The sequence below is a fragment of the Ornithodoros turicata genome, unplaced genomic scaffold (assembly GCF_037126465.1).
Source record: "Ornithodoros turicata isolate Travis unplaced genomic scaffold, ASM3712646v1 ctg00000858.1, whole genome shotgun sequence".
Taxonomy (NCBI): domain Eukaryota; kingdom Metazoa; phylum Arthropoda; class Arachnida; order Ixodida; family Argasidae; genus Ornithodoros; species Ornithodoros turicata.
Genome location: NW_026999407.1, coordinates 907,394 through 920,986, shown reverse-complemented (window position 1 = coordinate 920,986; position 13,593 = coordinate 907,394). Strand labels below are relative to the sequence as shown.

The following is a 13,593-nucleotide window of genomic DNA, read 5'->3' as shown; positions in this document are numbered from 1 at the left end:
CCACATGAGAACCAGTTGTATGAGGTCATTGTGTCCAGGAACAGGAATGTGAATGTTGGTTGCCCTTTTTCATAGTGGCTTGCTTATGGTCAACTTGGTGTGGCCCGCTACCCGCTGCTTTCGGAAGTAGCGAAACATGTATTTGCAGTACCTGCAAGTTCTAGAGCAGTTGAACGAGTGCTCTCTGCAGCCAGCCTGATCAAGACCGTGAAAAGAAACAGGCTGCAACCAGCTACATTGGAGCAGCTGGTCTTTCTAAACAAGAACCTGAGAGAATAAGACTGCTTACGCGTGTTGGGCGGATGTACCATTGAGTTTGTTATAACACGACTGCGGTGTGCAGCACGCAGCCATCACATTTAACACAACATAATTCCCGGCAGTTGGCTTTATCATAAGTGCCGAGTAAGCGTATTTGACAAATATCTTACTCCGATATCCAGGTGAAAACAAAATGTCAGTGTCAACCTTCGTATCGCTATATTGACTGTTAATACTCTTCGCTGCAGGTGAGATTTATAGTTGTTTATACCATGTCACGGGTCTTACCCAGCAAATGCATGCAGTAATTGTACCTTGTAGACATGGTCAGCTGCATGCTACAGTTATTTCGGGAACTTTAGCTCCCGGATTCGTTGACGGATTTGATGAATCCTGATTTAAAACCGGATTTGATTTAGCACACCAAAAACAAATCTGGATTTAAAACGATTTGATTTGTCGCCTCAAGTTTAAATCCGGACTTGATTTGGATTTGATTTGCGGTGTTCCGAAAATCATGGATTTAATTTAAATCCAATTCGACTCGTTCAATCCGCAACACTGCTGGACGAGCATTAAAACTGAAGATTTAGTGCACATGCACGACACAATTGTTCTCCACCTCCGTTCTCATCAAACAAGTAGCTCAAGGTAAAAGTGGGAAGCACAATCGTGCCGTAAAGCTTGGGCAAAATCGGAAGTAGTTCGTGCCTTCAGTAACCTAACTACTGTAGTTAACTACTTGAAATAGTAGTTTAACTAGTAGTTGCCACTACATTTCTGCAAGTAGTTGATAACTACTTTTTAACTACAATCTGGTAGTTTAACTAGTAGTTTAACTACATGTAGTTAACTACTGGCCATCACTGGTAATAAGTAACTGTAATATATAACTGTAAGTAAGTAATTACAGTACCGTGAGTTGTAATTACACTCCCCATTTTAATGTTCTCACCCTGAAAGTTACTCCCTAGCGCAGCAAACAGTTCCTATAAGGATTTTCCACTGAATGCAACGTGACGGGGCTTTCATAGATCACCAGCAATTTTTGCAGACTCAGTAAGAAATCATGCTTCTTTCCTGACAAATAATTTCGATTTACAACTTTACCTACCAGTTACACGTATTTTTTTTTTATGTACATGGACAATGTACCCAATGGTGCAATCCCACTCTGCGATATTCAATTAGCCCTCAATACGTCTAGCAGTGCCCCTAGTGGTATCCAGAAAGACTGGAAACATAGTAATATCTTTCTCAGAGTGCAGTTTTGAATGGTCATTGTGGTGTCAGTCGCCTTGACGCTGAGTGTGAGGCTTTTCTTATAATGAGTAACAATACCGAATGTGCAAATGAATGCCAAGTACCTTGAGGCAGCCTGGTAAGGGTGGGACAAAATTTACTTCAGGCCATCAATCCCACACTAAACACCTAAATATTCCCGCCGCCATCATTAACCGTGTAAGTAGTGTACAGCGATTGCTCCTTATGGTCGGGGTAATTAACCATGCGTTGGCCATTGAATGCTAGGAATTCTCTTATTAGCGTTCCACGATGTAAGGGCACCCCTTCCGTCAATCGGTGTCCACAAAGCTTTCATCTCTGCCCATACTTCTCGAGGGTGAAACAAATTAAATTGACTAGGATTTATTTTCCTGGGGTACTTACCGTCTTCGGATTCCGACGCAAGACCACGTGCCGACGCTTTGGGACCGAATTTCCTCGAGGTTCCTGCATACGAGATGCCGTGTAATTTATACTCACAAATGAAAAATTAATTCTGACCAATTACACATCTAACATACGAGCTATGGAGATACGATACAACGTACCTGTACATCATTTAACCCAACTTATGCTCTTAAAGGTACGTTTAGGAACTCCTTTTTTTTAGAAAACTGTCGATGATTCGAACAACAAAGACTCCCTTAATCCGTTCAAGTCACCCGAAAAGTTCATTTGATATCTTCGCCACTTGTTATTCTATTGTATGTTTGTAAATACGGTTTACATGTACAGCGTGCATCGCGAGAAACGAGCCAGAATTTCCACAAGTCCAAGTTGTTTTTACCTTAAAAAACGGTGCAGCTTATACAGTGTGCTAAAAAAAAGTCTCATTGAATTATAACGATAATAAAAAAGTACACCACCTAGAAACATGCGGTGAACGGCATTTGTTCTTAAAAGGTTCTAGGTTTTCGCGACCTCTTGACGTGAATGTCATGCAACGTATATTTCGTGTAAATTTTTGCGAATTGAAGTCGAAAATTTCCCAAGTAAATGTCACTTCTTTACCCCACCAACGTGAAGAGAGTGCCGAGTTCACTCAAATTAATGATAATTGACTGGGATATTGAGGAGTTATCAAATCGACAAAAATAGCCCAACATAATGCTTTATGGAGCTTCCAGAGGATAGCCCGCGAAGAATTTTTCGGCGCAATCGCTGTCAGTCCGACGAAAGGAGGTTAGGAAACCATCCCACGCCGGCATCGTAGATAGAGAATCGCGTCCGGTTTCCGCTGGGATCATGCCTTCCCTCTCCCAATTTCAGGAACTGTCACTTTTTCTCTATCACTCTATATTTTCCTCGGACTGACAGCGATTGGGCTCAAAAAGTCCTCGGCGCGCTATGTTCGTGTGCTCCGAAAAGCAACGTGTTTTGTTATTTTTTCAGATGGGATAGCTCCTGAATATCACTGTCAATTACCATGAAATCGAGTAAATTCGGTAGGATCTTCATATTGGTGGCTTAAGTAAAAGTGACCTTTACTTGGCAAATTTCCGGGTTCAGTTCGCAAAAAGTTACACTATTAAACTTACGTTACGTGACATTCACATTAGGAGGTGGCAAAAACGTATAATAAGAACAAATGCCGTTGACCGCATGATTCTAGGTGGTGTAGTTTTTTTTTATTATAATTCAATGACACGTTTTCTGGGAAACCCTGTATATTTATCTGTGATATGGCCTGCTCGAATGTAATGGAATTTGAAAACCTAGCACTAGCTTAATGTAAATAAATAGTAAAAATGTGGCGTGGTGCAGAGGACGACGACGACTGAGTCCGTGAGAATCAGGCCCGTAATCTCGGGCACCAGAAGACATCATCCTAATGGCTCGCCTCTCGTGACGCACCGACATATGTCCCACCACTTTGTCCCAGACTGGGAGGTACCCGGGTTCGAATCCCGGTGCCGGCTGTGCTGTCTGGGGTTTTTCCTGGGTTTTCCTCAGACGCTTTCAGACATATGTCGGCACTGTTCCCTTAGAAGTCGGCCCAGGACGCACATTCCCCCAGGGCGTGAGTCGTGACGTTGCCCACACACGTGAGGCCGACAACGGCAAGCCATATCACCACCACCACCACCACCCACCACTTTTCTTGCTATCTGTATAGGACACGGAAGCCGCTCCTCCTAGGGCCAAATAAATAAATACAATTTCTAAATCTTATCTCGGATTCCGACCACATTTGAGAAATGAATAGATAAACAGAAAAAAAAAAAAGTCCCACGTGAGAACGCGCGCCACGCTAACGTGCCAGCCTCTATGGATGGCGACAGTTCCCCCGCGGGTCATGGCGTTGAGCGTGGCCGACTACGACAAACAGTTGCATCACCACCGACAGTCCACTCGTGGCCTTCTTTGGCTCTGAAGGAGGGGAACATGGGGTGCCTCCTTCACACGTCCGTTTTTGTCGTCCATTTGCTTCAAAAATAAAAGCTAAGAGCAATCGAGCCCCTTAGGTTCCAATGGGTCCGTTCTGCCACCATTAAAAACGCGGACGAGAAAAATGTAATCAGGCATAACAGTAACCTGCAAACACCACCTAGATAGAGAAAACCTGCTTACGTGTCGACGTGACGTAGTAACTAAGAGTTAGCCAATCAGGATCGTGTCTTCAAAAGCGGTAACCAATCACGAACGTGCTTTAAGCGCTCGTAGCCTTGGAGACAGACCACCGTCGTCTGCGAGTACTGACTGAACGCCTCTGCGATACTAAATGGGAAAACTTTAAAATAAAGCGCAAAACGGTCCCGTACCTTTCTCAAGACTGATTTTCTGGAAAGCGTGCTGCACTTTTTGTCTACAGATTCAGGGCAACAAGTTCCAAGTTAGCTCCAATCATTTGCGAGTTATTGAATTCGCAGAACGGCAAATCGCACTAGAAGACGAATTCTGACTTTATATGTCCACGCAGCGAAGGACTCAGAGGAGGCAATAAACAGTCGTTCTGTTGAACAAGAGAGAACTGGTTTTCTGAGGCTGGAACAACATAGAAAGGACAAACACATACAAGCCTCAAATTGCCTAAGGAATGAACGGTGACGCTCCCTTGGAAGTCACTGGGGAGGTGTGTTAGCTTAGCTCAATTGGTAGAGCCCTGGACCGGTAATCCAGAAGATGTGGGTTCGAATCCTACAGCTGACTAACCTTTTCAGTGACTTTAATCTTTCACCAGGACTTCTGTATCTAGATGGCGTTGAACCTTGGCTACAACTATGTCTGACTTGCTTTAACTAATAATGACTTTATTGTACGGGTTTTATACACACACACACAAAACAGGAAGGCCTATGCCTTTGGCATGTGGGCCATCCTTGCTAGATGGCAGACAGTCACTAATACCAGTATTTACGCACTTACATAGCCTCGAAGAAGCTTAGAATGACTTACCGTCGCAAGTACTTTGGCACTCGGCCAACGTCTCAAAGTTGTTGAGGTTCCCATAGCAACCTCCGTAGACGAATTGTGTGCATTTACCCTGATGCGCATCAAAGTAGTATCTGGGAAAGAATCCCTTGCAGGGTCCCATATCGCTCTCCAGATTACAGACATCTGACGCCTCTCCTGCATAAAGGAACAGCTTGTGATTAGAATACCGTCAACCCTCGGTTTATGAACTCTGCTCTGGCCATAGAAATCATAAGAACAGGCTAGAAGAAAAGCTGGGCGAAAGAGTGATGGAGGAGAGCAAAGGAGCTGCACGAGGGCAAGACCCTCTCCCAATGTCCAAGCCGGGCAGGCGCCATGATCAATATTTTGGATTCGGCCGGATTTGCCACATAATTTCCCACGACCTACTCTATACTGGAGACCTGGACAGCTGGCGATCTCCTATGGGAGAGACGGGTCACGGGTTAGTTACGTTAGTGACCGCTGCAAGCGCCACATAGCATTATTGGGGAGAGGGAATCACCCTTGCCACCGCCTTTAGTCTGCTACGCAGGGAAGCACAGGCTGTTGTTAAGCACGCGCTATTATCTCTCCTGCTTCGTCGTTGTCAACACAGCCTACCATACATCGCCGCGGTTTCGACAAGTCACGTGGTAACGAATAGTGCGAGCTAGCGCCAAATCCCATAGCCAAGTGGCGATTGCCAGAACTACTACCCCGGTGCTGGGAGCACTGCGGATGTCCAGGTCTCTAGTATAGTAGTAGGTCATGGAATTTCCACGTGTGAAGACCAGGTGCTTTCGCCGCAACGGTACCCAATCCAATGCAAGTCGCTTCCGCTTCCGCTGAGCTCCGTGTGTCATGTCATGTGCGAAATGTGTTTGTTTGCCATCACCTGTGCGCTTGGATTCCGTAGGGAATGAGCATTGTACGGTTTAAACCTTGTGCTGCGACATGAAAGAACGGCGCACAGAACTCGTAGGAGCCACCGTTCGTAAGACGCTAGGCCTACCGTATCGATCACGGCGGCTCCCATGTTGAGATGTCCCCCATCGCTGGCTTGGTTTCTAGTGATTATGAGAGTTCTATGGTTCTGGCAGAGGCGCGAGAACCTCCAGGCCAGATTCTGCGCGACAAAAAAAAAAAAAAAAAAAAAACCCTTGGGGCTTCCGCTCGATTCGTCAGCCGACATGTGCATCATTATCTGTGATTTGTCCGTCGTCCGCATTCTGTCGTGCTCTGTTTCGTCTTAGGAGCTCATCCCTCACAATGTCACCTCTGCTGAGTACACGCCACCTACGTGGACGCTAAATCAGCTCATCGTACATGGGTCTGTGCCTGGCATTGCTAACAAAAACAGCATACCACCTGTCGTTGCATGTCAACTTACCCTGGACCACATTCATGTCTTCCATAGCCATGGAACGGAGGTTTAGTGGATTGAGATTTTACGATGTATCATCTTATTATGCCTGCACCAAGCGGCAGCCAACTTGAATTATTCATCCGTTATCGCGCTTGACCAGATATTGTGCCGAACAGACTATAAAGTCGTACGCTATAATCAACGATTACTTTCAGTGCAATGTCCTAGTCCAACCCGTTGCAAAGGAGGGGAAGGCAATATACAGACTGTAAAAACCCAACAAAGCAAATACCAAAACTATGACTGACGGGACCGCGGGTAAGGTCACGCGTTTATCGGAACCAACGGGAATGATTGACTTCCTCTGTGACGACATTGCTGGATGCTGAATTATGTTGGACGTCGCTATCTAGGACAAGTGATAAAATCAACACTTGTGCTCTATCCGTCGTCGCCAACTTGAGCGAGGTCGCATCAATGCGGGATCTTTGCGTCAGTCTGCTACAATGTGAACAGTACAAACCATGCTGTTCTCAATTACGCGGAAGCAACCAGAATCTTACAATGTGTCCCTATATGAAGTGACGCCAGGTGTTTGGTATAATGTTACAATGCTGTGCTCGAGTAAAAAAAAAAACAAATGGACTGGAGCGGCTTTTCCTGCTCTGCGACTGAGTCGTATTTCAAAACCCGGAAGTCCAAACAGTCCCTGTCGTCACTTCCGGATATTGCAAGGCCGAGAAACGACGACTTTACCGGATGTGGTCGGCGACATCCGTCAAGTCGTTGGCCAGAGCATGGTTGTAAGGCTCCGGTGATTTCATCCGTGGCCGGCTTTGCCGTTGTGCAGCCGATCCGGGTGCCCGCTCCAGGTCGACCAGTCCAATTTGTAATTATTGGAAGTTGAGGCGGAACTACGCCCTGTTCCATTTGTCAGTTCCATTCAGAGAGGAAAATTTTGGTATGGGTCCAGGCTGGAACTCCCAGTGGAACTGGCGAGAGTCCTGTCCCCGTGTGCAAATCTTTCACCTCTCCTCCTCCAATATAATATTAGAATATTCCACGCCTGACCTGGTACGACGAATGGAACAATTTTGCACTTCCCCGGAGCCCCCTGTATGCCACCCACCTCTGCCCATCCTACCATTGAGACCTGCCAGTGAGGTCCACCTCTGCCTATCATATTCCCCTCAATTCAGATGACTTCGTTAGGAAACATTTTGTTCTTTCGTTATATACTTATCGATAAGTTTTTTCGTCGTACTTTTCCTCGAAGCAATGAATAAAAAACAAATATCTCACCTCCGTAGGCCTGGTCGCGAGCCATACGCAACTGGTCCGTGTAGCTGTATTCCTGCGCTACGGAAGACTGGATAGCAATACCTGCAGAAAAAAAAAATCGTCACAACGATATTTTGTCCGCATTAACGGAACTGTCGATAGTTACTCACATATTGCTACCACCAACGAGAGCGCTCTCTTCATGGCTGTCTTCTTTGCTTGGCTATGTGGGTCAAAGAAAGATGATACCGTTACTTTATAGTGTAGGTACACGTTCGAAATATGAAGATATCATGTTGCTTGTTTCAGCAAAGGGAACAAAAACATTGTAGAAATAAGACCTTAGATACGGACGCACACGGAAACCCTACAAGTTCATAAGTCTGTTCTTACAAATGTAACATTGGGTAATCGAGGACATAATTATCCGGGCATGTTTTTACTTCGTGCGAGGATCGCGGAGGCCACTCTCGCTATGAGGACAGGCGGTAGAGAGTACACGCGCCAGTTCGACTTCATGGAAAACTTGCAAGTCACCCGGAGAATATGATCGATATGTAGCACTTGACATTTGTTTGAAGGGAGTTGCCTCAGGACGAGAGGCGCCAATATTTCGCCAGAGACGCCGTTCGCCAGACTGTTCGAAATATCAACACTTTCCTAACGGCTCGCTGGATTTCTACTCGTCTAAGTTTACATTCGTTATGGCTCGTGTGTTTAATGTACACCCTGTTCAAAAAAAACAAACAAAAGAGGATATAGAAGAAGTATAAAAAGTACAAATCCGGGCTATGCCATGCATGTTGCTTATAACCAATGTTTATACCCTGCTTTCAAACCATATGCAAAATACACATCACCGAGTCTATATACTTTCCAGCGACTTCTCTATTACGTTTATACCTTCGTTATTTTGTATACTTTTCCATGGGTAAGGTTTAGCTCCACACTGATCTGCGCTAGGGGCGGCATCGTCTCAGTTAAGCGGTAATTTAATTTAAAAACGCAGTCGTCAGCGCAGTAGTATTTTGATCGCTAGGGGTAGTGATTTAATGCAGCGTATTAGTTGTTCCTGAAATAACCCACCTTACCGGGCCCAACAAATGCAAAACACCCTCACGTTCTGCTGGTTCGTGGCGAGTAATCTGCTGCCCGTTTTTAGGACGAGGGCAGCAATCCTTTTGCAAGGCGATGTGGTGAGCTATTGGGTCTTATCCCTTCATCCAAGTACCAATAAAGAGTAATCTGCGCGAGCATTCCTCTCATACCCATATTTTCTCAATGTTGTTGTTGTTGTTGTTGCTGCTCCTCGAGCGGTATGGTGCTTATCCGCAAGGGAGATTGGCCAGGACTCATGAGGTGATCTTACGTGCTTTTCTGCTTGCGTGCTGAACTTTTTTTGTGTGTCTGCGGTGATCGTTGTGATGGAAGCACATATTCTTCAAATTTCTTTTTCTTTTCCAATTTGTTGCAAATGGGACTGGAAAGGCCACTCTCTACACAGGGCGGAAATAAATCGAATATTCCCGCTTTGCGAAATAATACCACGACATTTTCAGAAGGTACTGTCTAAGGGTATATGTTTATACATTGAGGTGCCAATAATATTCCTTCAGGGAGGTATAAAATTAGCACACCTTGACGAAGGATGCCTCAGACGATATGCGACAAGCCGTCTCTACCCAAAAAGGCATATCAACAACAACTTTACTTTGAAGATGATGAATAGAAAGTTTCATCGCCAGCGGCGATCCTATACCTCGTATTGCTGGTGGTGACGTGGGGAATGAAATAATGATACTCTTTGTAAGAAGGATGGATGACCTGCGGTATCCAGAAGGGACGAGAAAGCTTTGATTACAGAGCGTTGGTGGGATGGATGCGGTCAGAGATCAAGTAATTTTGAGAGAGAGAGTGGAGGGGAGGGGAGGCGACAGGCCCAGCTGGTTGAGAGAGTCTGAGGGAACGTAGTGTGGGCAATGCAGAAGAATGTATGAATGAATGAACAGGTATTGACTTTTCTAACAGTGTAGCTGAGTGGTTCATTATTGTAGTCGGAGGTTGCAATACGCTTCAGGTACAAATTGCTGCTGGAGTCGTACAACGTCAGCGTGTTTTCAACGCAAAAAATAGGCGGACGTTCATCGCTTAACGTAATTCTGCGGAAAAAGGACATAGAATGTACCCTGGGATCATGCGCCTTTCGAAATATGCCATCAGCGTAAACCAGGATTAAACTATAAGGTGTGTAGGCACCTCTTACCAAATGCAGTGCTCCGAACTTACCACGTTGAGTTGTGATCGGCTGTCATATAACCTTATAAAATTGTAACGCGGAAAGAATTATTAAGGTCACGACTTGGTCTCAAACTAAAATGAAACAACTACATGCGTATGTTCCCCAAGGTTTAGAAAATTGCCGCATTAAACACTGTCTGTATATCTCGTTGTATAGTATCCGAAATGTCTGATACCATTCATATTGCAAATGTATAGCCCCGACAGGGAAAAAAGAAGCCTGGGCTGATGATCCTAGGAGCGCTTAATGCCGTTCATGAACGGGAAACAAGTGCCCGCGGTGCTAATGTCGGCAATATTACCTTAGAAGTCGGCCCAGGACGCACATTCCCATGGCGTCAGTCATGACCTGCGTTCGGAATGGTGTCAACCATTCCATTCAAATTCCATTCCGAAAATGGGCATTTGCGATAATTCCATTCCTTTCAATTCCTCGGAATGAAAAGGTACGGTCAGTTCCCACTCCTGGAATGGCTTGGCAACCCTATTCCATTCCTTTAATTTCATCAATAAAAGAAAAAGGACCGGTAACCGTGCTGGGTAGACTAGCAGTGCTAGAGGAGATTCACATTACCCAGCACGGAAGAAGCACAACGACGAGGTTATTTCAGGGCAGAAGGGGACAGAAACAACCGGGTTGAAACCAAAACTACCACCTGGGCACCCACACTTTTCCATCCCAATTCCATTCCCATTCCATCCGTACGGCAGTTTCCGCCATTCCATTCCAGGCTTTCATAAATCTGGAATGATTCCGGAATCATTCCAGCTCCGGAGTGGTAACTCCGCAACTCTGGTCGTGACGTTGTCGCGACGTTGCTCTGCGAGGCCGACAACGGTGAGCTCTTCCACAGCCACCACCAATATGAACATGAACTTGTCGGACGGCGTAGCAATGTTGACCCGGGTAGCCACGATCATAATCGAGTGCCAATCCTGATTGTGTGTGGCAGGAGGTAGAAGAGTTGTATACAAATATAATGCACTGACTTTGTTTCATAGTGATTTGCATGCATAAGGGGCATGGCGCGAAAAATTGCGTATTTTCTTACTAGTAGATTATTTAAAGATGGATATACAGTGCGTCTTTCTAACATTTACGTTTTTTTTTCTTAAAAAAACTACGGGAGCAGCATAGATGCCGTTTTTGCAGTCGGGGTATGCGGCCAGGTGGACATCGTCACGAAGAGAGTATGTATAACTGCAAAATGAATAATTTCCTAAAATTGGTTAATTCACCGTTTAATTAGGGAATTTCGTACAACAGCGAAATAGGTGAATGGAAGTCGATCATATTCCATTGAATTGAAAGCTATTCCATTCCCTGAAACGCGTACGTGCACTGAAATATCCGTGGCCGAATTTTGTTACGCAAAATAAATGAGAAGGAAACTGTTACTGCGCTTGTCTGGAGCACGAGGAGTACAGCGCTCATTCCACGTCTCAGGGCCAATGGAACTATGCAGAAGATTAAAGGATCTGGTGGCCAGAGCCAGATGAACCGCTTTGCCTTGTCAGATAAGCCTTCGTCGGAGTGTCCTTTCAGCATGACCTTCGTTCGGCGAAAGTCATACGCAGCTGAGATTTTCATTTTTAAACTCGTAGGCATATTACGTTTTCTGCTACGTTGAAGACATCGTTGCAACGCTCCTCTTAGATTCTTGTATTTTGTTATATCGATCGTAGATCCTTAAATACACGTATCGAGTGCCAGGGAAGCGCTTTGACTGCAATTGCTGAAGCGACAGGTTCCGTACTCTTTCCCATTTCACAGGGGAACGAAATTGTCCACTGCAGTTGAGTGCGAGCCATTTCATTTCCCAGCACAACTGTTGATCACAACCGATCAGCGGCGATCAGAGTCAATACTAACGACGCCAACTAACATATATCTGTTAGCTGAACAATAAACGCTGCTTTTAACTCGCCTAAAATTACAATAGCACAAATCATTCTGCAAACACAAAAAACAGTATCTTGGGGAACAAAACGACAATAGCGCTACGCTGGTGGCCTTCTTGTTTCGTTATGGGAATTTGTTGAGGATATGTTAGGCCATGTAAGCTTTGGACGGTGGCGCCGCCCGCGGCCGTGCAGCAAAACTTTGCCGCGCTATGCGATAGGCCGCTTCAAAGAAGCAAGCAAAATGTCATGGTTCAATATACAGTGAACCCTCGTTATTATGACCCTGGTCGTTCCCGAAAATGTTGGTCATAATGCGGAATTGTCATATTAACGGGGGGGGGGGAATTTGCAGAGGTTTCACTGCATTGTTCCCCAGGAGTACGGTCGTAAAGCGCGTATGTCAGATTATCGGGGGTCATATTAACGAGGGTTCACTGTATTCGTAAGCTTGCAGAAACTTTGTGTTTCGATATGTATGTTTAGTACACATAATCAGTATTTACAACGCTAAAAATTTGCTAATTGTTCCAATCTTATTAACTAGGCACAATAATAGAGTAGATTGCTGCATTCGGCATGTTTCACACGTGGCGTCTTTTTTCCAATGCTGGTGCGCGATACTGTGCAGTGTATGTTGCATTAGTACTCAACCGAGTGTGAACCCAATTAAGGGCTTCTCTTGCATGCCGTGCACTCGATCCATGCGGGTTGTTTCTCTTTCGCAGTGGCGTTTCCTCAAAAAGGTTCACGCACCGTCTTGCACATTCAGATCAGATACGCTCTTTCAGAATGAGACTGATACGTGCAGGATTTTTCTTCGGAACTAACACACTCTCATTGTAGTCCCCGATATTTACTCACGAGCGTTGCGGACAGTCCCGAAATGTCGGCGCATTTAATCCCGACAGGGACTCATGAATGGGTGGGACGGGTCATGTAGTTCCCGTTGACCCGTTGGTGCTTAAAGTGTGACCCCGCAACAAAGTCACCACGACGATTGTGACATAGCAGTAACCCTTGCGCCGTCAGGAACATACATACGAAATATCGCGTTCCCAGAGTGCGCAGATTTTATGCGAACGAATTATTACGAAGTGAGCGCTTCGGCCTCCGTGAAGCAAGAGGGAGCCGAAACAACATTGCCGACGTGATCCTGCATAGAAGAATGGGAGCATCGTAGCAGACGACAATGCCGGGTGACGTCACAGTACTTCCCTCCTGGCGAACCGCTATGCGCTTTGCATGTTGGTTTCGTTGTTTGGTATTGTCAGCATTTACGAATTAATTAGTCGCACAAACTTCATGAATGCGAATGTTGTATTCGGTATCAAGGGAGCGACCCGTGTTCGGTATGATGCTCACCTTTTTTTTTTGTTTTTTTTTTTTCGAATCCTTCCGAAGTCTCCCTTTAGAGGAAAGAGCAGCTGAAATATTCAAAACACTTACGTTTCAGGAACAGACCGCGAAGTGCCACGGAAGTCGCCGATGCGAAGGGGCTTCTTATATGCTTCGCTGTTTGCGCTAACCACGGAGGATGTTCCTTTCGGGGTACCGTGGGGAAGATAACTTTACGAGCAAATTTCCTGATTGGCTCAGAACTTGAACGACAGGTCTTACGCGTGTGTTCTCCAAGTGTTTCTGTTTTTCTTTTTACGTGGTGGTGCGTGGCATTCCTGGAACTTTCCCACAGATAACATATCAAGACACTCTAGAAACGATGTGCAAGCACTGTAGTTGACAGACTACCGCGTGAAGCGAAAGCTCTTTTTTTTTTCTTTTTTCGCGTGACATTCGCCAAAGCT

The 13,593-nt window shown here is 45.4% G+C and overlaps 1 protein-coding gene and 1 non-coding gene across 2 annotated transcripts in view; one reads left to right on the top strand and one right to left on the bottom strand.

Annotated features, from left to right (window-relative positions):
* The window catches only part of LOC135375381 (papilin-like), a 59,362-nt gene extending 51,552 nt beyond the window's left edge, over nt 1–7,810 (bottom strand). Inside the window, exons 1-4 of the mRNA XM_064608097.1 lie at nt 7,759–7,810; nt 7,610–7,690; nt 4,942–5,115; nt 1,930–1,992 (exon numbers count right to left, since the gene is read on the bottom strand). Coding sequence (XP_064464167.1) covers nt 1,930–1,992; nt 4,942–5,115; nt 7,610–7,690; nt 7,759–7,792 — 352 coding nt within the window. The 5' untranslated portion in view covers nt 7,793–7,810. The remainder of the gene's footprint in view (nt 1–1,929; nt 1,993–4,941; nt 5,116–7,609; nt 7,691–7,758) is intronic.
* On the top strand, nt 4,623–4,695 carry Trnat-ggu (transfer RNA threonine (anticodon GGU)). The gene has a single exon. It is a non-coding gene; the product is annotated as a tRNA-Thr (tRNA).
* Nucleotides 7,811–13,593: the final 5,783 nt, after the last annotated feature.